The sequence below is a fragment of the Odontesthes bonariensis genome, chromosome 4 (genome assembly GCF_027942865.1).
Source record: "Odontesthes bonariensis isolate fOdoBon6 chromosome 4, fOdoBon6.hap1, whole genome shotgun sequence".
NCBI classification, from domain to species: Eukaryota; Metazoa; Chordata; class Actinopteri; order Atheriniformes; family Atherinopsidae; genus Odontesthes; species Odontesthes bonariensis.
Genome location: NC_134509.1, coordinates 2,981,425 through 3,005,072, shown reverse-complemented (window position 1 = coordinate 3,005,072; position 23,648 = coordinate 2,981,425). Strand labels below are relative to the sequence as shown.

Here is a 23,648-nt window from a genome sequence, read left to right as displayed (position 1 = left end):
GCCCAGAGACCACCACAGGATATCAGTCAGTGGGGTCACATGGCACTGAAAGGATCGGATTATTGGCTAAATTACAATCAGACTGAGTTATTAAAGGGATAGTTCGCCTCTTTTGACATGAAGCTCCAGAAAAAGTCAGACCTCACAATCGCTTGGCCCTATTTTCTTTCCCTTCATATCAATGCGTTCAGCCACCTAGCGACAGCCGCGCCTGTTACGGTGTTTGCTGCTCGGAAGCAGGGGACTGCGTGGTCTGCACAGCAGGCAGTGATACGAAGGGAGAGAAAATAGTGCCAAGCGATTGTGAGGTCTGACTTTTTCCTGGAGAACCATTTTGTGATGCAAATGTATTACTCTGTTGAACGCATATTGTTTTGAGAAGCAAAACGCTTTATTTTATAAACCCCAGCCAACTAGCCGGACTACCTTCATCAACACCAAAACGAGGCTGGAACTCTGCTCACAGGATGCAGCAGGGGGTAAGAAGATGTTCATAAATGATGTTGCTGATATGGGATGTCATACAGCTTCATGTCAAAAGAGGCGAACTGTCCCTTTAAGTGCATGTATACACCTTAATCTGACTAAGAACTGGATCGGATCGGATTCAGACCCCGAGATAACTGGGTTAAAGTCACTCTAAACCTGCTTGTAGACGCTGAAGCACGTGGTGAATCAGACTTTGCGTTCTGCGCATGCTCCAGATGTTTTCCCGGGGTCGTGACCCGGAAGTCAAAGGAGACGATATTCCTGTTGTTGTCGCCGTCAGAAAGAAACAAACAACGCGATGGAGAATGCTCCGTTGGGCATCGAGTTTGTGCAACAAGCAGCTCATCACAGACCAAATGTAGAGGGACGTAGCTTCATCTGGCTCTGCGTTCTCCATCTTTCTCCAACGCCTGAGTTTGTTGTTGTTGTTGGTGGTGAAGAGGTCAACAGGAAGTGGCTCTATTAGCAACAGCTGGAATGGGTACAGCGCCACCTATCATACCGGGGTATGACACGCTTTGTGCCTCTGATCCCATTCATTCACCGCCATATATCCAAGGAGAATTACCCTCGCTCAGCTCATTCTGACTGTAATTTAGCCAATAATCCGATCCTTTCAGCACCATGTGACCCCACTGAGTGTATACAGCTTACCTGAAGAATGGCCTTAAAAACACAGATCCCGAAATATTTGGAGACATTTTTTACATTCTGTGACCTAAACAAACGGATCGAACACAGACGGTAACGACGTATCCATATTCACTTCAATCTGTACACACCCCATACTTAGTTTTATTGGAGGACATACACCGGACTACACTGCTTCAGGAGCCAGTCCAACCGCTCCGTTCACTTTTCTCCAGAGGTGAGGACTTGGACTCGAGACTTGAGACTTGACTTGGACTCGAGTCCCGATTTTGATGACTTGAGACTTGCTTGACCAAATCAAAAAAAGACTTGGACTCCACTTGGACTTGAGAGCAAAGACTTGAGACTCTACTTGGACTTAACCCTCTGGACTCGAATCAAGTCACATGCAGCAAGCACAAATATTAAAATATTTTTAAAATAAAAGTGTCGCATCAATACTGTAGCAACCAGCCAGAAATCCCGGCCGTCAGTGACACCTGAACGCCGCCTGAATTTTTTATGTGCAAGTTTCAGCAAGTTTGTGTAGAAATAAAAGGAGAAATACCTCCCAAAGTCTATCGATTTACAAATGCACTCCTGTTATCAGTCTTGGCTGGATAATTAATGCCAATACACACAAAAAAAAGATACTAAAGATATCGCCCAATTTTTTCAATTTCAAATAGCTTTATTGGCACAACAAGGCAGTGCTTATATTGACGAAGCATCTAAACACAATATTAATAAAAATAAACAAATGAATAAGTGGCAGAACATTAACAATAGAATATAAACAACTTAATTGAGGCGTGGTCATGATCCGTATCATTAATTATAATCGATTTGGTAGGACTTGGTTGGGACTCGAAAACAAAAATCCTAGGACTTGGACTTGAGAGCAAAGACTTGAGACTCTACTTGGACTTGCAACATAGGGACTTTCTCCCACCTCTGATTTTCTCCACCCGTCAGTCGGTACATCCTGACCGTACTTTTGTCTGGTCAGAGGATGCTGTTCCTGGACTGGTGTGGCTTTAAAAGATGTTTTGAACACTCTGTATTTGCACTTGTGATATGTCTTTCTGATAGACCTGGAAAAATGATACATTTTCCTCACAGAAAGTGTCACCGGTTCAGAGTATTCAGCGCAAGATAAAAGGTGAGAGTCTGAAGCTGCTGCATAATCTTTTGCGTTGTTATTCCTTTTCACACCTGCAGAGGGCGACATCTGCCCAGCACGTTTTCCTCAGCTTTCAAGCCGCATTTCCTGTTTAACAGTGGAAGTATACAGGGGGTAGAATAAAACTGAATATACAATTATTTATGAACTGCTTTGGTTTCATTCCAATCGTTACAAAGATTTAAATTTAAAGTTTAAAAAAAACTTTATTGTGTATTTAGCTGTGTGGCCCGAGCAGTTGAAAAAGCTTTCATCTTTGTCTTACTTACAGTATCCCTCTGAAAGCACATCCTGTGGAGCAGATAAGAAGTCAGACGCGAGTTTATTACACTGTCAGGGTGAACCTAAACAGAAGTGGTTTAATGATGTGGCGGCCCGGGGTGCAGTAATGTGTCATGGTCAAATCATCAACTAATGAGCCACTAGTTGTTTATAGTTCACAGTGTGATTCAATCGTTTGGCATGTGTGTGTGTGTGTGTGCTCTGCTCATTATTAAATATCAGAGTTCAGCTGTAGGTCCAATCAAAACAGCCTAAGGGAAACATCAGCTTAACCAGAGTCATGAGACCAAACATACTCGCACACATGCAGCCGTGCACACACACACACACACACACACACACACACACACACACACACACACACACACACACAGACAACAGATAAAAGCGTGACATGGCACTCAGGTCTGCGTATAAACCAGCCCACGGATGTCATGTCAGTAATGCATAACGTAAACAGCATTCAAGAAATAAAGCAATTCAGTTTGTACAAGCCGGCCGCTCACAGTGAGGTGAGCTCTTTGTTTAGAGCTCTGTCGGGTGGTTGCTAACGTTCGTGCACTCTTCGTATTAAGGCTGTGAAGGCGTTTTACTAATTATTTCAAATGACTTCCAGTGCGTCCGGTGTCCTTGGTTGTTGAGATTGTGTTTGTGGTGACGGCACTGTAACGAATTGCTGTATATTTACGGTGGATTTACAACAGTATCCAACAGTATTTTACAATGTTGAATATTCATCCCTCACATGTAAATTAACAGTTAAATCAGTCATTTAACAAAACCAGTATATAACTGTAATCTAACAGCATAAAACAGTATTTGTAATGAATTGATGTCCAAATCTAAAATACGTTATTATACCGTTAAATAAATTACGGTAGATGTGCTGTAAAATTACTAAAACACAGTTATCCTACAGTCATGTACTATAATCCAAAAAACTGTATTATACTGTTAAAATAAATAACAGTAGTTGCACTGTAAAATAACGCCAGTAGTTTACTGTTATTTTACAGGGAAATTCTTTACAGTGTGCTTTTATAGATGGTTGATGGGATATTCAGGGTGGTTGTGACTGGATGTGATCCAAACCGTTGGTAAGGTATCACTGGTCTTGTGGTTAGGATCATTATTATTTACTTGTATCGCTGGCGCTTCTGCCAGGCAATTGCCCCGTTGTGTTTAAACGTGGTTGCTATGGAGCTCAGGTGAAGCTACCTTAGCATCATAAGCGGTTGCTATAGGTGCTCAGGTGAAGCTACCTTAGCATCATAAGCGGTTGCTATAGGTGCTCAGGTGAAGCTACCTTAGCATCACAAGCGGTTGCTATAGGTGCTCAGGTGAAGCTACCTTAGCATCATAAGCGGTTGCTATCGGTGCTCAGGTGAAGCTACCTTAGCATCATAAGCGGTTGCTATCGGTGCTCAGGTGAAGCTACCTTAGCATCATAAGCGGTTGCTATAGGTGCTCAGATGAAGCTACCTTAGCATCATAAGCGGTTGCTATGGTGCTCAGGTGAAGCTACCTTAGCATCATAAGCGGTTGCTATGGTGCTCAGGTGAAGCTACCTTAGCATCATAAGCGGTTGCTATGGTGCTCAGGTGAAGCTACCTTAGCATCATAAGCGGTTGCTATAGGTGCTCAGGTGAAGCTACCTTAGCATCATAAGCGGTTGCTATCTATGCTCAGGTGAAGCTACCTTAGCATCATAAGCGGTTGCTATGGTGTTCAGGTGAAGCTACCTTAGCATCATAAGCGGTTGCTATGGTGCTCAGGTGAAGCTACCTTAGCATCATAAGCGGTTGCTATGGTGCTCAGGAGAAGCTACCTTAGCATCATAAGCGGTTGCTATCGGGGCTCAGGTGAAGCTACCTTAGCATCATAAGCGGTTGCTATGGTGCTCAGGTGAAGCTACCTTAGCATCATAAGCGGTTGCTATGGTGCTCAGGTGAAGCTACCTTAGCATCATAAGCGGTTGCTATAGGTGCTCAGGTGAAGCTACCTTAGCATCATAAGCGGTTGCTATCGGTGCTCAGGTGAAGCTACCTTAGCATCATAAGCGGTTGCTATGGTGCTCAGGTGAAGCTACCTTAGCATCATAAGCGGTTGCTATGGTGCTCAGGTGAAGCTACCTTAGCATCATAAGCGGTTGCTATCGGGGCTCAGGTGAAGCTACCTTAGCATCATAAGCGGTTGCTATGGTGCTCAGGTGAAGCTACCTTAGCATCATAAGCGGTTGCTATGGTGCTCAGGTGAAGCTACCTTAGCATCATAAGCGGTTGCTATAGGTGCTCAGGTGAAGCTACCTTAGCATCATAAGCGGTTGCTATCGGTGCTCAGGTGAAGCTACCTTAGCATCATAAGCGGTTGCTATAGGTGCTCAGGTGAAGCTACCTTAGCATCATAAGCGGTTGCTATAGGTGCTCAGGTGAAGCTACCTTAGCATCATAAGCGGTTGCTATAGGTGCTCAGGTGAAGCTACCTTAGCATCATAAGCGGTTGCTATCGGTGCTCAGGTGAAGCTACCTTAGCATCATAAGCGGTTGCTATAGGTGCTCAGGTGAAGCTACCTTAGCATCATAAGCGGTTGCTATGGTGCTCAGGTGAAGCTACCTTAGCATCATAAGCGGTTGCTATCGGTGCTCAGGTGAAGCTACCTTAGCATCATAAGCGGTTGCTATAGGTGCTCAGGTGAAGCTACCTTAGCATCATAAGCGGTTGCTATAGGTGCTCGCCGTTGGATTTCTGCAGGGCGAAGGAGGCGGTTCTGTGGGGGTCAACGTCTGTAATTTACTCGCCATCTTAACAGGTGTTGCAGCCACAATAACCTCCATAAAATGGTAACTTAACAACCTGCTTTGTTTAAACATGTGGAGTCAGCCATGTGCTTTTCCTGATCTAATAGCTTTAAACTGCTGATCCTGGGGTGGTTGGTGGCGTAGTGGGTTGAGCAGGAGTCGCGTATCGGACGGCCCTTTGCTGCATGTCGTTCCCCCTCTCTCTACCCCCTGCTTCCTGTCTCTCTTCAACTATCCTGTCCATTAAAGGCACAAAAGCCCCCCCGAGGAAAAATAATAATAATAATTGAAACTGCTGATCCTGGCAGAGTCTGAAAAGATGCACTGCATGGACACATTTATTCCAAGTTTGATGCCGTTTTAAGACTCAACGCTGGGACCACTGGGGGGTCTCAAACTTAAAACAAATTAACTGAAATTTACCCTTTTTACGCAAAATTAGCTTTTTACACATGATTAACGTGCGCACGTTCTATAAATATGTCAAATTGAACGCGTTCATTTTGACAGCCTGTGTGTATATATATAAATATATATATATATATATATATATATATATATATATATATATATATATATATATATATATATATATATGTGTATATATATATATATAGTACCTGGTTGATTTAAGTTAACTGAAATTTAACATTTTAACGCAAAATTTGCTTTTTAGGCAAGATTAACTTGTGCACGTTCTATACGTGCGCACGTATAAACGTGTTCACGGATATATGTGTGTATATAGGCCTGTATTTACAATTAATGAATTAATTTTGACAGCCCTTGTATATATAGCCTATATATATATATGTATATATATATATATAAATACATATATATAGATGTATCCAGCTGATTTTAAGACTTTAAGACTGAGTTTCTGAGATTTTGATGTGTTTTGTTGCATTCAACTACATAAATGTACCCGTTCTAACAGCATAACTATATCCTAATATTAAAAACAAAGCACTTTAGGAGCAGACCAGCATTCGGCCATTTGGCAGTCCTGCAGGGTGGTGTTGGTGTTGATCGCAGCGTAAAGTTCACTGGAAAAATTCAAAGTCTTACCAAGTATATTTGTCTCATTGAGTATCTCATTACACTTAACATAAGACACAACTGCTTAACAAGCACCATTTCAGCCAGATATAGGGACTTGTTTGAAGACAATACATCTGGAATATCTTGTTAAATGAAAAAGTCTTGAAAACAAATTGTTTTGAGTCACATATCATATGAAACAAGCTTTTTTTGACATTGGAAGAGGTTTTTAAGCTAATTTCAAGATCACTTTTATCTCAAAAGTCCTAAATATCACATCTTATTTCAAGAAATCTGGACAAGCCGATTTTCACTAGTTCCATTGGCAGATTTTTTTTGCTTATTTCAAGCAAAAACGTCTTTTATTTGTTGTTTTTTAAACTTATTTTTGGAGGGGCATTTTTTCCAGTGTTGAACAGAAATAAATCCATGTTTAGTGCATCGGCTGCAGATTAAACGTTGAAGTGCAGCTCGAGGACAAAGTGTACTGCGCCTCTCTTCCTTGTGTTTCAAAGACCACTGGGGATATATTTTTCTGCTCCCTGCTTTTTCCTCTTTTGTAGGATACCGCAGGAGGGCGGTTTGGGTTTCTCTGATGTGTGTCTGTGTGCTGGGGGGTGGGGGGTGGGGGGCTCGTTCTTACAGTCGCTCCATTTTGGGATCGGTACAGGAAGTGGGCTCAGAGGAAACATAACCTCCTCCCCCCTCCTCCCTCTCTCTCTATCCTCTTACTTTTTCTTGTATTCCCTCTTCCTCCCTTTGTCCGTCCCTCCCCCAGTCGGTGCCTACTCATTCACAAGGTCGTGTTTTTTTTCTCGGGTGCCAGAGATCTCACAGTCTGTCACATGAGTTTCTGCAGAGCGCATGTATAGGCCTTAAATTACATTCTGCTCACTTCCTGTGTAAATAAATCCATGTTGACCAGTGATTTCTAAAACAACACTAAAACTCTGCTCCAGTTGTTTCTGGAGCCCCCCCCCTCCCTTTCTCTTGAGACTTGCAGGCAGTTATGTAGCAGAGCTCCTCTGATTAAAAGCCAAAGCAAAGGTCAGACTCTGGGTAACAGAGATATCACCCGATTTCAGCTTTTGCTCTCATGCCCAGCGGTCTGATCGCTCTCGCTGATGAGCTTCACGTTACATTATGCAGAATGAGGGCTTACATTTTGCCCCGGCTGTACATCAGTATGACATTAGTTATCAGGAGCTTCGACTCGCTGATTTTTGGCTTCTCATGTTCGAAGCGCCTCTGGGAATAAGAAAAACATATTCAAATTCATTTTTTTTCCTCCAAATGTCTTCTGCGTGAACTCAAAAACATTTCTCAAAATCCTCCCAATCCTACACTGGAAAAAATGCCCCTCCAAAAATAAGTTAAAAAAACAACAAATAAAAGATGTTTTTGCTTGAAATAAGCAAAAAAATCTGCCAATGGAACTCGTGCAAATCGGCTTGTCCAGATTTCTTGAAATAAGATGTGATATTTGGGACTTTTGAGATAAAAGTGATCTTGAAATTAGCTTAAAAACCTCTTCAAATGTAAAAAAAAGCTTGTTTCATATGATATGTGACTCAAAACTATTTGTTTTCAAGACTTTTTCATTTAACAAGATATTCCAGATGTATTGTCTTCAAACAAGTCCCTATATCTGGCTGAAATGGTGCTTGTTAGGCAGTTGTGTCTTATATTAAGTGTAATGAGATATTTTGACTAGAAATGAGACAAATATACTTGGTAAGACTTTTTCCAGTGTAGCCTTTTTACCAGTCGTCACTTTTCCAGATCAGAGGGTCTTGACCCCTCGCTTTGCCACATGCACACACACACACACACACACTGACGCCCACACTGAGAAAATAAAGAAACAGCATGTCAGCAAACGGCAGTGTATTTCACCACAGAGCACAGAGGCAAAGGCACTGGAAAACAAAAAAACAAAAGCAGAGGACCTCCCACTTTTCTTCCTGCTTGGCCTCTCAGAGTCTGCGCCTGTTTGTTTGTTTGGTTTGCCTTTTTCTTTTTTCTCCCCCCCCCCACAGACATTTTCCTTTGCTGGTCATCTCTCTGAGAAACATCCAGTGCAATGACACACACTTAGAAAAATACAAACTGGTGTGAGTGGAGAACGCAGGTTAGTGAACAACAAATGTTACAGCAACATACCGGTTACAGTGATACTGTTCAGAGTGGCGTTTGTGTTTTACTGGCACACACGGTGCCACTCTGACACATACACATTAATGCAGTTTCATAATAAGACGTGTGGAAGTGTTCGTGCTTTGTCTCGTCTGAATGCTCGGGGTGGGAAAAGCAGCCCAGCTGTGTCGTACTGCCGTGCACCCACGTGCAAATCAAATCAACATTTCCACTTCACTCCACTTGATTCATTTCTTAATTGTGAATACAGGTTTTTATGGATGAGTATGTGGGAGATGGCGGGTTAAAATCCATTAAAATCCCGTAACAGAGCATGTCAGACGCGGTTCTGGTTTGGCAGTTTAACCGCCATTTATAAATCAGTGCGCAAGGTGTGTTGAACTGCAAGTAACCATAGCAACGGCGTTTTTATTTATGCTCTGCTGAAACAGATCTAATGATTGCTGTGAATGGGGTTTTGATTGCTTTGTTAATAATTTAGAATTTAACCAGAATGTTTTTTTTTGGCCACCTGAAGGGCATCACAAAAAAAAAAAACCTCTGGAGTACCATTTTAACACGGTCTTATGTCACCGTCCCGCTGTTTGGGGATGTTACTTTGAGGGTAGTGACAAACTGAGATGAAATAATTTGATTTCTGATGATTGAAAACCTGTTAAAACTGACCACAAAAAACTTCCAAAGCGTTGAAACGCTGATTTCATCATCCGTTAAAGGGATTGAGCCCTGAAAGCTTCCCCGGCAGACCTACTGACAATATCATCTGGCACCTGCTCAGCTAGAGCACAAGCAGAGCGATATTTTGTTTTACCTCCAGTTGAGGTGGAAGTTGATCTGATATTCACGCTCTTTTTGGATCTGGACCAACTCCTGAAAAACTAAATCTGGTTCTTCAGCTGCTAAATTCTCTGCTGAGGTCAGCAGCTGGTTGGGTAACTTTGCAGTTTTGAGCTCGGTGATATGAAAGCTGGCAGCAACGCTATGAGAGCGGTGAGAGTGAAGCAAACAAACAAAAACAATGACCTGAAAGGAGGTCAAATATTTTACAGAACTGTGTGAACCTTTAAGAGTCGGGTGACCATGATTATGTGTTGTTTGGTGACGATGAGCAGCCCTCTTTGCTAAAGAACATCTTTTCTGTCATCGATACAAAAGACTTTGGCTGTGTTCCAAACCGCACACTACATACTACATACTACATACTAGATACTACATACTACATACTACATACCAGAGATGGGACCAAGTGACACATGTGCAAGTCTCAAGTAATGTTTTCTTGGGCAAGTCACCTTATTTTTGCAGTTTTACCTGCAGAATCTGATCTTAATAAAGTGAAAACACAAAGATATAAGTAACTGTCAGTAAACATCATTGGCCAATGTGTCCAACCTGTCCACCCCGTATCATATCAAGCTAACGTTAGCTAACTACCGGCTAGGCTAACAGGATAACATTAGCTAATTTGACGAGCACTTACTGGTCAGAATGGATCTTCAAATGACGAACAAAGTTGGAAGTTATGCTAGATGCTTAACATTCAAGTCATCGTGTCTCAAGTCAAGTCAAGTGCCGAGTCTTTAACTTCCAAGTCCGAGTCGAGTCTCAAGTCTTTTATTTTTTGTCAAGTCAAGTCACAAGTCATCAAAACAGCAACTTGAGTCCCCATCTCTGCTACATACTACATACTTCCATACTACATACTCATCGATCAGACAGTATGCAGAGCGTTTACCCACAATGCATTTCGCTCCTGCCCGAGCCGAAATCAGCCGGCCTGAAGCTGATTTCCCTTAAGCTCTAAACTCTGTAAACTTTATCAACATTTGAAACATTTTCAGGTGAGAAAGTAGTCGTTTAGATCCCCAACGTGTTGAAAACCTGACAAAATACCGGCTGTTTCCAATTTTGTTCCCACGAATTCGGCGCTACTAAAGCTAGCCGCGGTGAGCAACGCACTTCCGGTTATATTCACAAAATAAAATACCCGTTGCCTTTTATCATAGGGAAAGCCATTACCATACAATTGGTGCTTTTGTTTTGAAAACAGGAAGTGAACCTACCCTCGTTGTAGCTAGCTTGAAACTGCCGTTTTGACAGGAAATGACGATCGGCGACGTCACGTTACGTTGCATCTTGGGTAGTTTGAGTATGAGTAGTAACCTCATGATGCATACCCAACATTTAGGAGAATCTAGTATGCATCCGGGAACTTCTCGCTTACTCAAACTCGCATACTAACTCAAAAAGTTAGTGGGAGTAGTGGGAGTAGTATGCGGTTTCAAACACAGCCAATGACTAGCGATGCTTAACAATGACACAAACCGTGACATCACAAGAGTTCTGGCTTTTCTTTTCACTGACGCACTTAAAACCTAATTAATTTACAAACTCAGCAGCTGGATGCAGCTGATTTAAATTGATTTTCATAGACAGAGTACAGCGACTTATCTGAATCGTATTGAGAAAAGGATGTAACTGAAAAAAAAAAGAGGAAGGAATCCCTGTGTGTGCTTTGATTTTCACTACCGCTCATCTAATTTACCTCAGCTGGGTTACCGAGGACCCCACAACCGTATCTTCAGCTGACCTTTGGCTGCTTGTGGGCAGAGCCCCTGTTGCTAGGCAACGTCAAAGGCCTACGTATGGGTAGTGGCTTTTTTCCTTTTAGTTTTAACATATGTATATATAGCTCTTTTTTTAGGATATTCAAAGAAAAAGGGTGGAGAAATGCATACCAATCTCACCAAAACTTGCATTAGCCAACTTATTTGATTTTTTATTTTTTTTTAGTTTGGTCTAAAATCTAAAATTTCCCGCTAGAAGCCCAAGGACAAACAAGGTCATTTACAGTTCGACCTCGTAATTTTCTGCTCTTCCCTTCATGTTTACAAAACGAATAGGAACGGGCAGCATAATCATAAAGCAAAAACATCTCGTAAATACTTTCAGTACGCCTCGGGTTAAGCCTGGTTTATTGTGGTGCATCTACTAAAAAGCCGGTGGACAGTGGCGAGGAGAAAAGAAAGGAAGCGAAAAAGACATGATAGATAACCGATAGTGGTATCCATGTGTGTATTCTTTTAAACAAAATGAGTCTCTAATTTGACTGTCTGTCTGTTTCTGCCGGAGAGGAAGGAACAATCCGTCTATTGTGCCGGCGAGAGGATAGAAAAGAAGAAGAAGAAGAAGAAGAAGAAGAAGAAGAAGAAAACTTGTTCTCTGCAGCTGTCGTACGACGGTGGGAAAACAGGACGGGGAGCATGAGGGAGCTCCGTCTCTTCCTTCTGTTAAAGTTCATTGACAGGAACACTTGTGCAACCTTATCACATAACACAGCATATGACCAGTTTGGGCCCGAACCCTCACCCCTCTCCCTCCGTCACGTGCACCTTAAAACAAGGCATTCAGCAACCCTCCGTACTTCCTGCTTCATCCTCCCCTCCTGCTTCAGCTGCATCCCAACAGGCAGCAGTCTGACTCGGTTTAGAGACAAAGTCTTATGTACATCAGAGGAAAAACACTTTCAGTGCTCGTGTGGTGTAGCTGGTGCTTTTCCTCCGTTCTCCTTTCAGCACACGCACATTTATACGGGTTAAATGCAGAACGTCCACAGTGGCCAGCGTAGATCACCAGGCCCAGAGTCCTCCACAGGTTCAGAGTTCAGTTAGATCCAGTCAGTCCGGGTCGACTGACTGCTCCATGTGTCAGAGAGAAGTCCCCCGGCCCGGACTAATGGCTGGTTTCACAGTTACAGTCAGAAACAAAACGCCGTCTGTGGCAGGAGTGTCACTGCAGCATGATGTCTTTAAGGTTCTCCTGCAGGATGGTGTCCTTGACGGCGTGAAAGACAAAGCGAATGTTTTCTGTGTCTATCGCAGTGGTGAAGTGGTGGAAAAGCGGCTTTCCCCGGTTTCTCCTCTTACGACTGAAGGACTGCACCAGGAATGCCTAAAAGAAGCAGAGCAGGGGCAGTTAGACTGTGTGGATCTGTGCACAACTGGCTCAGACACTAGGGCTGGGCGAGTTAACTCGTTGTTAACTCGTTAATTATTTAACGCCGATAAATATTTTATCGTGCATTAACGCAGGTTTTATTTATTTATTTATATTTTTTAAATTAATTTTATTATTGTAAAAGTCTGCTGCTCTCAGGCTTTTATTTTGTAAAAGTCTGTTGCTCACAGGCTTTTATTTTGTAAAAGTCTGTTGCTCACAGGCTTTTATTTTGCAAAGTCTGTTGCTCACAGGCTTTTATTTTGTAAAAGTCTGTTGCTGTCTGCTGTGGAACAGGAAAAGAAAGTAATCGGCGGATCCACCAAACATGGAGAAGGGTACGGAACTTTTACTCGGCCATTTTCATGTTAAAGTTCTTCCAGACGGCGGAGTCGACAGAACCAAAGTCATCTGTAAACACTGCCAAGTTGAATTGTCTTCTCAGCGTAGTAGTTCCAGTCTAAAATATCACTTAAAGGCAAAACACACAACTGATAGCAGCAAGTCATTCAAGGAAACAGACAGTGGAGCGAGGCTTCTACATAAAAACTACAGAAAGATGCTGATGTTAAAAGTGTGTTTGCACAACAAATGTTATGGCACTTTCATTCATATGGCAGCACATTTAAAATAAAACTAAATGCTAAAAGCTATACACTACTTTTGGATTCATTTTTGGATTCTGCGTACAAATGCGATTTATCGTGATTAATCAGAGAAATCATGTGATTAATTAGATTAAACATTTTAATCGTTGCCCAGCCCTATCAGATACTAAAGATTTTTCTAACACACTTTTTTGGACGAAGCAAAGAAAGATTACTCTCGTCTTGTGGGAGATTACCTCAGACGTTTGTCCAAATAAACGATAGTCTTCGTCCTTGAAGGTTTTTCTCTCATTAATCACAAAATACTCCTCATCATGTGTGATTTATCTTCAACACTTTGACAGATGAGGGCCACCTAACAGATTTTTATTCCAGGAATTAAAAAATGTCTGATTAAGCATGAAGTACCTGCACGTCCTCCAGCCTGCGTGCGTCTCCTCTGAACTCCGGAAAGTACTTGCGGATGTCCACCGTGCGGATCTTGTCCACCAGCAGGTCTGTTTTGTTGAGGAAGAGGATGATGGACACGTTGAGGAAGAGCTTGTTGTTGACGATCGTCTCGAAGATGTTCATGCTCTCCACCAGACGGTTTGTCCTGCGGTCCTCCATCAGCACCTGGAACCACACACATTCAGCATCATCTTTTTGCTTTTTTTTTAAGGTCTTATCAGTGTAGCAATTAAGGATTCAGTTGCCATCATATGACCGTTGATTTGAATTGGAGCCACGGCTGCAGGAACAATCCGGTTTCCTCAGCGCACCACAAAGACAGCTTTGTATAAAACTCAGATGCTGTTTCTCTCTTCTCCGTTTCTTAATTCCACAAGTCAAGAGAGAAAAACATTTCCATAGCATTAGCTTCACACAAGAGCTGGAGCCTCTAACCTGGAAAGCCCTGGCCGCTTCAGGCCGCTTTACACTCCCATCAGGGGTTTTAAGCAGCTCCATAAACTAGATTTATCATTGCTCGAAGAAAATAAGCTACTAGATATTTAAATTGTTCACTGGAAAAAATGCCCCTCCAAAAATAAGTTAAAAAACAACAAATAAAAGACGTTTTTGCTTGAAATAAGCAAAATAATCTGCCAATGGAACTAGTGAAAATCGGCTTGTCCAGATTTCTTGAAATAAGATGTGATATTTGGGACTTTTGAGATAAAAGTGATCTTGAAATTAGCTTAAAAACCTCTTCAAATGAAAAAAAAAGCTTGTTTCATATAATATGCGACTCAAAATTTGAATTTGAAATTAAAATTATGAATTTGTTTTTAAGACTTTTTCATTTAACAAGATATTCCAGATGTATTGTATAAAAACAAGTCCCTATATCTGGCTGAAATGGTGCTTGTTAGGCAGTTGTGTCTTATATTAAGTGTAATGAGATATTTGGACTAGAAATGAGACAAATATACTTGGTAAGACTTTGATTTTTTTCCAGCAACTCCACACTGTTTATTACCAAAGCACAGAGATAGAGCTTTCTGAAGACTTCTACCACACTGTGAAAGAAGAGAAATCAACTTAATTTCGATCAATTCTATAAAAAAAACGAGTAAATCGACCCTATCATGGTAAAAAAAAAAAAAAAAAACTAAATAAATAATAGAACAAACAAATAAATAGACCTACACTGGAAAAAAAATCAAAGTCTTACCAAGTATATTTGTCTCATTTCTAGTCAAAATATCTCATTACACTTAATATAAGACACAACTGCCTAACAAGCACTATTTCAGCCAGATATAGGGACTTGTTTGAAGACAATACATCTGGAATATCTTGTTAAATGAAAAAGTCTTGAAAACAAATTGTTTTGAGTCCCATATCATATGAAACAAGCTTTTTTTTTTTACATTTGAAGAGGTTTTTAAGCTAATTTCAAGATCACTTTTATCTCAAAAGTCCTAAATATCACATCTTATTTCAAGAAATCTGGACAAGCCGATTTTCACTAGTTCCATTGGCAGATTTTTTTGCTTATTTCAAGCAAAATGTCTTTTATTTGTTGTTTTTCTTACTTATTTTTGGAGGGGCATTTTTTCCAGTGTAAAGCTCAGTTTATTAAGTTTATATTAATGGATAAAATAATTCTCCTCTTAATTAGGTCTTAGGCAAAATTTATTTTAACAGAGCTTTATGCCTTCTTAACAAAAGATATTTGTTGTTTTTTATCTCTTTTATTTTTGAATTAGCAGTTTTTCAACCATTAGTGGGAAAACGCTGGTAACCTTTTAAAGCTCAAACCCACGTTTGTTACTTGTTGGTGAAAGTGAATTATAACTAGATTGTAACTTTCCTGTTCTCCATAAACATGCTGGGCCAAGTGAGTCAAGTTTCTTCCCATTTTTTATGTGGATAAAACACAAATCTGTTAATCCATAAATCCGTCTGACCTCATGTCTGTCTGGCTTTCATAAGGTCATTGATGTGTAATAACTTCCCGGATGCTGAGTGATGGCTGAACTGAAAGGACGGGCTTTCAAAGCTCTTAAGTTGTTCTTAATGAGGCCAAAATGTGACCGACAGCGCCCAGAACTTTCTTTTTATTCAGGAGCTAAAAGATTATTGCAAACTTATATTTATATAAATAACTTTAGGTACATTAAGCTGTGTTGCTCCACCCTGACAGTGATCGCTGGAGTATCGTCACATTTAGCCAACAGTAAAACCAGGAAGTGTGCTTCAGCTTTATCAGATGGAAATCTGTCCACGTCACGTTTTTTTTTTGTGAGGTTTTGGGTATTTTTTATCTGTTATTTAGAGAATGCCCAGAAACAAATCAGAGATGAAGGCTTTATTGATCAAAATCACATCTTCATTATCATGGCCGCTGCTCCCTTGGTTGTCTGGTGCAAGGAAAGGTGTATTAACTCAAAATGTTACACATTTTTAAACGGTTTTAGGTGTTTTAACTCAGAGCAAACTGAACATTTTATTGCTCTGATTTAACTGCTTTCATGTCATAATCTGAGCTGCGTCTCCTCGTTCATGCTGAAGCTTTCACAATGAATGTCTCAGTTTACATCTTGTGATCACAAACAGCAGCAAACCCACGGTACAACTTAAGGTTTATAGATTTTATTAGCTATTGTGTAGGGCTGGGCATTAAAATGTTTAATCAAATTAATCACATGATTTCCCTGATTAATCACGATTAATCGCATTTGTACGCAGAATCCAAAAATGAATCCAAAAGTAGTGTATAGCTTTTAGCATTTAGCTTTATTTTAAATGTGCTGCCATATGAATGAAAGTGCCATAACATTTGTTGTGCAAACACACTTTTAACATCAGCATCTTTCTGTAGTTTTTATGTAGAAGCCTCGCTCCACTGTCTGTTTCCTTGAATGACTTGCTGCTATCAGTTGTGTGTTTTGCCTTTAAGTGATATTTTAGACTGGAACTACTACGCTGAGAAGACAATTCAACTTGGCAGAGTTTACAGATGACTTTGGTTCTGTCGACTCCGCCGTCTGGAAGAACTTTAAAATGAAAATGGCCGAGTAAAAGTTCCGTACCCTTCTCCATGTTTGGTGGATCCGCCGATTACTTTCTTTTCCTGTTCCACAGCAGACAGCAGCAGACTTTTACAAAATAAAAGCCTGTGAGCAACAGACTTATACAAAATAAAAGCCTGTGAGAAACAGACTTTTACAATAATAAAATAAATAATAAAACAGGGGTGGTCCGTGGCGTAGTGGGTTGAGCAGGCGCCCCATGTACAGAGGCTATAGTCCTCGCTGCAGCTGGCCCACATCGGACGGCCCTGTGCTGCGTGTTGTTCCCCCTCTCTCTGCCCCCTGCTTCCTGTCCCTCTGAACTTTTCTATCCATTAAACGAACAAAAGCCCCTCCCCCACAAAAAAACAAACAAAACAAAACAAAACCTACGTTAATGCCCGATAAAATATTTTTCGGTTAATGCGATAATAACGAGTTAACTCGCCCGGTCCTACTTATTGTGTGTATATATCAAACCTGAGATGACTTCGAAAAAAAGCAAAACGCTGAGAGTACCGACCAATCAGAAAAGTATAGCGCTGCAGGACCCACCCACAGAGGTGTAGTGGAGTCTCCAAAGTACTGCCTCCCTACCAGGGACCTTTCTGGAGACGTTTCCCCTGGATTCAGGGTGTCGAGGGACATCTAGGGACCTCGTCATGTTTTATTATTTCTCTATCGTAGGTGATTATGTCATTTTTCTTCTCATTATTACCGGTTACCTGTCATTACGTACCTGGTCGTATTCTGATGACGACACCATGAAGAGTATCGACGTGATCCCATCGAAACACTGAAACCACTTCTGTCTCTGCGACCTTTGACCGCCAACATCCACCATCTTGAAAGGAATCTTTTTGATCACAAAGTCGTGCTCGACAATCCCTTTAGTCGCCTTCCGTGCAAACAAGATATCTTGCCTGCTTGGAATGTAGTTCTGAAAAGAGGAGAAACTAGTTTTCTATCGAGTTTTTAAAGGGATCAGAAAGAAAATTTCATTGACACTCACCAGTTGTCCGATACGATCCAAGTTATCCAGGAAGTATTTGACCGACTCACTCTGAGGACAAGAAGGAAAAATATTAAAGATCACCCACAAAACGTGCAACTGACTCATCTTATAAAACATTAGGGAAACATAACTGGACCAAATAATGAAATTACATCTCCTAATCTGGTCATCGGAACAATTTATTTTCTCGTATTTCTGCCGTTTGATTGAATAAGACATCAATCGATGCAATAACAGACTGAATCCACGTGACCAAACATAATCATATCGGTTCAGCTGCTTGTGTGAGTCGACTTGACCAGTCGTCCAGTAATTCTGAATCTTAAACCGATCGTTGTGTTAATATATGACCCATGTTTTTATCAGTGGACAGACTAAAGATCTATTGACAACAGTAAAGCGGCACTAATCAATAACATTGGATTAAACGGCGATGTGTAATTTGAAAGGAATGTCTGGTTTTACAATCCCACAGTGAAACATCTCCAGGGTTTGTTGTTTACCTCCAGCTAATTCAGTGTTAAAACTTCAATGGCCTCCTTGTTTTGGTTTAAAAAGCCCTTAAACTTAAAACCCACAAAGTTGTGACGCGAAACAACCTGCCCAGCGGCAAACAACACACAGGCAACCAGCTAGTAGACTGATTTAGCAGCTGAACAGATTTCTTTTTCACTTCAGCAGCTGGTAGAAACCAAAGCAGTGATAAAAAGAGAGTTAATGTTCAGAGGTGGATAGTAACGAGTTACATTTACTTGAGTAAGTTTTTGAAAACATTATACTTCCAGGAGTAGTTTTAAATCTCTATACTTTTTACTTTTCCTTGAGTAGATGTGTGCAGCAGAAACTGTCCTCTTACTCCGCTACATTAGGCTACAATGAGCTGGTTACTTTTCTTCTTACCTCTTTGGTATTCTACGCCTCATTATTTTTATCCCCCCGCGTACGCCTCATTTTAATGTTTTATTCTGACAGAGAGAGAGAGACTTCCCCCAAAGGCTCTACCACCTGACTGTGTTCCACCAATCAGACGCAGCCGTGCAGTCTGGTCACGTGACCGTACTCGATCTCAGCGGCGGGACGGGTTAGCTTTAGCATTAGCAGTCGTAGCAAACAAAGAAAGAAACAGATGAAAAATGTCAGAACCAACGGTGGGAAATGAAGACGCAGACGAGGCCTCATACTGAAAGCATGTTTACCTTACAAAGAGTGAGAAACAGCAGCTACATTATGTGTCTTCTGTGTCAACCAAAACAAACGCACATTTCAGCAGAAACTCAACATCTAACTTGAGGAAACATGTAGCGCTAAGTTTCCTAAACTCGTTTTCCCCCATGGATAGGTGAATGTTTGTTTTTTAGGTTACATATGGGTTACATATGTTTTAAACATTTCCTAAGTCTCTTTTATTTTTTATTGAAGTTCTTGAATTTACCTGGATTATTTTAATTTAAGCTATTTTGTAATCAATTAATTAATTTTAATTTATTTGATCAATTGGATGAACTCTAATTTGCCTAAAGATGATTATTTAGTATTTTTGTCTGTCTGATTGAATGCTTGTGTTAACAAATAAATCAGACGTTACTCAACAGTTACTCAGTACTTGAGTAGTTTTTTCACCTTTTTTACTCTTACTCAAGTAATTATTTGGATGACTACTTTTTACTTTTACTTGAGTCATATTATTCTGAAGTAACAGTACTTTTACTTGAGTACACTTTTTTGCTGCTCTACCCTCCTCTGATGGTACTCTACCAACTGTGTTCTTGCCTCAAATATACCTCTCTGGACCTTGCAGCCAAGCAGCTCAATCTTTGTCTCAACAGGCCATCAAACCTTCATGAAAAAAGGCTTTTTATATTGACTTTTATTAGTATATCTTTAGTCCATGAGGTCAGTTGCTAACTGCATTCAGGCTTGAATAATGCTGGTTTTTCCTACAGGTGATAAAGGCGTTGGTCCAGGACACTCATCACTGTGGAAGTCCATTTATAGGCTTAATAAGCCATTACAATGGACAGTTAGCTTTATGTTTTCTACTTTATGTGAGTTTGACTTTAATGAAATCCATTAAAATTATGCTAATTGTTGTCCTCATCCTACACAAGTTAGTTTTGGTATTTTTCTCCCCCCAAATGCTTCAAATCATCAACTGCTGGCATGACAATTCAATATCCAGATAGTCCAATAATCCAACATTATTTAATACTAGGGCTGGGCAACGATTAAAATGTTTAATCTAATTAATCACATGATTTCCCTGATTAATCACGATTAATCGCATTTGTACGCAAAATCCAAAAATGAATCCAAAAGTAGTGTATAGCTTTTAGCATTTAGCTTTATTTTAAATGTGCTGCCATATGAATGAAAGTGCCATAACATTTGTTGTGCAAACACACTTTTAACATCAGCATCTTTCTGTAGTTTTTATGTAGAAGCATCGCTCCACTGTCTGTTTCCTTGAATGACTTGCTGCTATCAGTTGTGTGTTTTGCCTTTAAGTGATATTTTAGACTGGAACTACTACGCTGAGAAGACAATTCAACTTGGCAGTGTTTACAGATGACTTTGGTTCTGTCGACTCCGCCGTCTGGAAGAACATTAAAGGGATAGTTCGCCTCTTTTGACATGAAGCTGTGTAACATCCCATATCAGCAACATCATTTCTGAACATCTTCTTACCCCCTGCTGCGTCCTGTGAGCAGAGTTCCAGCCTCGTTTTGGTGTTGATGAAGGTAGTCCGGCTAGTTGGCTGGGGTTTAAAAAATAAAGCGTTTTGCTTCTCAGAACAATATGCGTTCAACAGAGTAATACATTTGCATCACAAAATCGTTCTCCAGAAAAAGTCAGATCTCACAATCGCTTGGCCCTATTTTCTCTCCCTTCGTATCACTGCCTGCTGTGCAGACCGAGCAGCAAACACTGTAACAGGCGCGGCTATCGCTAGGTGGCTGAACGCATTGATATGAAGGGAGGCAAAAATAGCGCCAAGCGATTGTGAGGTCTGACTTTTTCCTGGAGAACGATTTTGTGATGCAAATGTATTACTCTTTTGAACGCATATTGTTTTGAGAAGCAAGATTTTCGGGACCCCAGTCAACTAGCCGGACTACCTTCATCAACACCAAAACGAGGCTGGAACTCTGCTCACAGGACGCAGCAGGGGGTAAGAAGATGTTCATAAATGATGTTGCTGATATGGGATGTCATACAGCTTCATGTCAAAAGAGGCGAACTGTCCCTTTAAAATGAAAATGCCCAAGTAAAAGTTCCGTACCCTTCTCCAGGTTTGGTGGATCCAATTACTTTCTTTTCCGGTTCCGCAGCAGACAGCAACAGACTTTTACAAAATAAAAGCCTGTGAGCAACAGACTTAATAATAAAAGATGCGCTAATACGTGATAAAATATTTATCGCGTTAAATAAATAACGAGTTAACTCGCCCAGCCCTATTTAATATGAATCTATAAATAGACGAGGACATGTCAGACAATCACGACCTGCATGCGAACAATGTAAGGTTAGCAACTGCAGCTAATTATTTTAGGTGCATCTGCATCAATTGCCCCCAGTGTTAGTGTGTTTACAGGGCAACACAATGGATGAGAAGAGGCCTGAAGCCACAGAACAGAAGCTGCTGAAATCCTGCGATGAATCAATAAATTCCCACATATTCCGAAATCAAAACAGAAACTGTGAGTCTGTGCCGAAAAGGGTTGAAAAGGTCAAGATTTGGAAGCAGGATTCGAAAATGCGATCAACGTGACTTTAAAACAAGAATAAGGAGAAAAAAATGACAAATTGGATTATTGAATAATTCTTACGTCATGCTGCACTGTTTTAGTCTCTTCTGGCACAATCAGTTTTATCTCCTGACTGCCGAGGCCGGCTGAGTCTGAGCAGGACACTAAAATCATTGTGCGTGTCTCGACATTCAAGTGCACTCAGCCTCATTCGCTGATTGCACGTTATATTTCAGGATATCATTCCTGCTGTATTAGGCATCACTTGAGTTCACTTCATTTCTGTATGGTGTGAAAATCAATTATCCAGTTCTTAAAGCTTGAGATGCGGGAGTCCATTAAAGGGAACCTCAAGCCTGCATTCATTTTGGTCAGCGCTCCTCCGTCCTTTTCGTTGAGCAGTAATGTGGTTTAAGTGCACGCCGTTCTTCACGTCGATGGATTATACAGTTCAGGCAAGTTTTAAAGAGGCTGCTAATTGACTTTCAGAACGCTCACAAATGAATGGAAACCAGGAAGGGCCTGGAACAGAGAAAACGGCTTAATCAGGTTACAGCAGCATGATCTGCAGCAAGCTTTGCCACGCTCGTAGGAGCTATTTGTAAAGTTAGTTTTTGTTTTTTTGTTCTAGTTGTACATTTAATTAGCTAATTATGAGTAACTTTATTTGATTCATTTCAGTGCTTTATTTTGATTAGATTTATTGCTAATATTCTTTGTTAGTTATTTGTTTAGAATTTTTTTGGTGATTGGGTCACACTGGGCACCTGGAGTCCCAGCATGCACCGGGGTGGGCCGATAGTTTTATTTTACCATGGAAAAGGGAGAGAGCAGCAGGTTTTCTTTGTTCTTTTCTTTGTTTTATTGTTTTGAAATAAATCATCAGAAAACGCAAGAATTCATCTTGGACATTCATCTTCTTTTGCCTGCGTTAAACCACATCCCCCATGATGCATCAGTGGCCTTTTGATTTGGTTTGGTTTAAGTTTAATTTGTTTTTTATGGACAAATGGCCACTACAACGCTGGTAAGTGTTTGTGATTCACTCACTGGAAAAAAAATGCCCCTCCAAAAATAAGAAAAACAACAAATAAAAGACGTTTTTGCTTGAAATAAGCAAAATAAATCTGCCAATGGAACTAGTGAAAATCGGCTTGTCCAGATTTCTTGAAATAAGATGTGATATTTAGGACTTTTGAGATAAAAGGGATCTTGAAATTAGCTTAAAAACCTCTTCAAATGTCAAAAAAAGCTTGTTTCATATGATATGTGACTCAAAAAAATTTGTTTAAGACTTTTTCATCTAACAAGATATTCCAGATGTATTGTCTTCAAACAAGTCCCTATATCTGGCTGAAATAGAACTTGTTAGGCAGTTGTGTCTTATATTAAGTGTAATGGGATATTTGGACTAGAAATGAGACAAATATACTTGGTAAGACTTTGATTTTTTCCAGTGCTCAAAAGGGACAGTTTCAAACCCAGTTTTTTTTTAAAAATCGAAACAATAAGTACATATAAAGTTCAAGCTGATTTCCAACAATAGTTAAAAAACTGATTCCCTCTCTTCCTCTCTTTCTTTTAAATGCATTCGACAGGAAACAGCTGTGTGTGTGAAAACAGAGCGGAGAGACATGGGGGAGGGAGGGATTAGCCAGTCAGACAGAACGCGGTTACAGAGTCGTTTCAGCGCTCTCATCACATGCACGTGCACGTGCACACGCTCCAATAAACAGCAGATTTTTCCAAACTTTGAACGAGTTTCAGCTCCTCTTTATCCGATCAGCGTTTACCACAGAGAACTCTTCCCGTCAGCTCTGACATGCAGCGTAACAACCAGGAAACGCGACCCCGGTGCGAGCGAGACGCGAGGCCGTGACCCCGCCGCTGACCCCCGGTGTCACGGCGGCATGAAACACAAAGCCGGGCGCTCTGATTGGCTCGGCGGGACATGAGCAGCAGGAGGGGCTTCACGGAGGGAAAGACAGCGAGAGGGGAATTCCCAGAGATGAAGGCCAACGCAAACAAAGACACAGACGGACAGACAGACAGAATGACCGTTTCCTCTGACACTTTGAATCGTGTCCTGATCGTCCACGCCGTGGAAGCAGCGACTTAAATGGATGTTTTCGTGCCGTAGAGTGATTTTCAGACACTTGAAATGCAGATCTGAAGGCGACAAAAGATCAGCTCCAGCTCCATG

The 23,648-nt window shown here is 40.9% G+C and overlaps 1 protein-coding gene across 1 annotated transcript in view; it reads right to left on the bottom strand.

Annotated features, from left to right (window-relative positions):
• Positions 1–8,298: 8,298 nt before the first annotated feature.
• Positions 8,299–23,648, bottom strand: part of gna12a (guanine nucleotide binding protein (G protein) alpha 12a) — a 45,294-nt gene continuing 29,944 nt past the window's right edge. Inside the window, exons 3-6 of the mRNA XM_075462489.1 lie at positions 17,697–17,747; positions 17,424–17,624; positions 13,596–13,802; positions 8,299–12,534 (exon numbers count right to left, since the gene is read on the bottom strand). Of these exons, the coding sequence (XP_075318604.1) occupies positions 12,373–12,534; positions 13,596–13,802; positions 17,424–17,624; positions 17,697–17,747 (621 nt within the window). The 3' untranslated portion in view covers positions 8,299–12,372. The remainder of the gene's footprint in view (positions 12,535–13,595; positions 13,803–17,423; positions 17,625–17,696; positions 17,748–23,648) is intronic.